Here is a 542-nt window from a genome sequence, read left to right as displayed (position 1 = left end):
GGTAGTGAGCTTCGTTGAAAGCCTTCTCCAGCTCCTCCAGCTGGTGAGCCGTGAACACCGTCCTGCCGAGAGGAGAGAGCATCCTGTGGCACAGCGCAGACCCTTATGGCAAGCCATGGGGCTGGCAGCTCCCTCCCCGTGGAGGCTTTTCCTCCTGAAAATCCTCCCCCCACCCCAGCTGCAGCCCTTCTCTTTCTTTGCTCCCTTGGGGACATCCACCGCCCCAGCCTGGGGACCGGAGGGACAGCAGGAGGCTGGTGGCAGCAGCAGGGAGGTGAGAATTAGGGACGGCCCCGCTCCTGGGCTTTACCTGTGCCGGCGTTTCTTCCTCTTGACCTGGGAGGTGGACATCTTCGGGTCGCCGGCGTCCCCGGACAAGCTGTCCTCATCTGCCGACAGCATGCGGGAGGGGAAGAGTCACGTTCCCGTGGGGAGCAAGGGGCACCAAACCCAGCTCCCAAAACACGGCTCCAGCTGCCCGCGGGTAGCAGGCCCAGGGCAGGGGTCCCCTCCCACAGCAGCCGGCGGCATCAGGGCCGCGG

General features: G+C 65.5%; 1 protein-coding gene across 1 annotated transcript in view; it reads right to left on the bottom strand.

Moving 5' to 3' along the window:
* VSX1 (visual system homeobox 1) overlaps positions 1–402 on the bottom strand; it is a 2,344-nt gene extending 1,942 nt beyond the window's left edge. Inside the window, exons 1-2 of the mRNA XM_009641646.1 lie at positions 311–402; positions 2–62 (exon numbers count right to left, since the gene is read on the bottom strand). Coding sequence (XP_009639941.1) covers positions 2–62; positions 311–402 — 153 coding nt within the window. The remainder of the gene's footprint in view (position 1; positions 63–310) is intronic.
* Between the last annotated feature and the right edge of the window lie 140 nt (positions 403–542).

The sequence above is a fragment of the Egretta garzetta genome, unplaced genomic scaffold (assembly GCF_000687185.1).
Source record: "Egretta garzetta isolate BGI_Z169 unplaced genomic scaffold, ASM68718v1 scaffold17, whole genome shotgun sequence".
Classification (NCBI taxonomy): Eukaryota; Metazoa; Chordata; class Aves; order Pelecaniformes; family Ardeidae; genus Egretta; species Egretta garzetta.
This window is presented reverse-complemented; position numbering and strand designations above follow the sequence as displayed.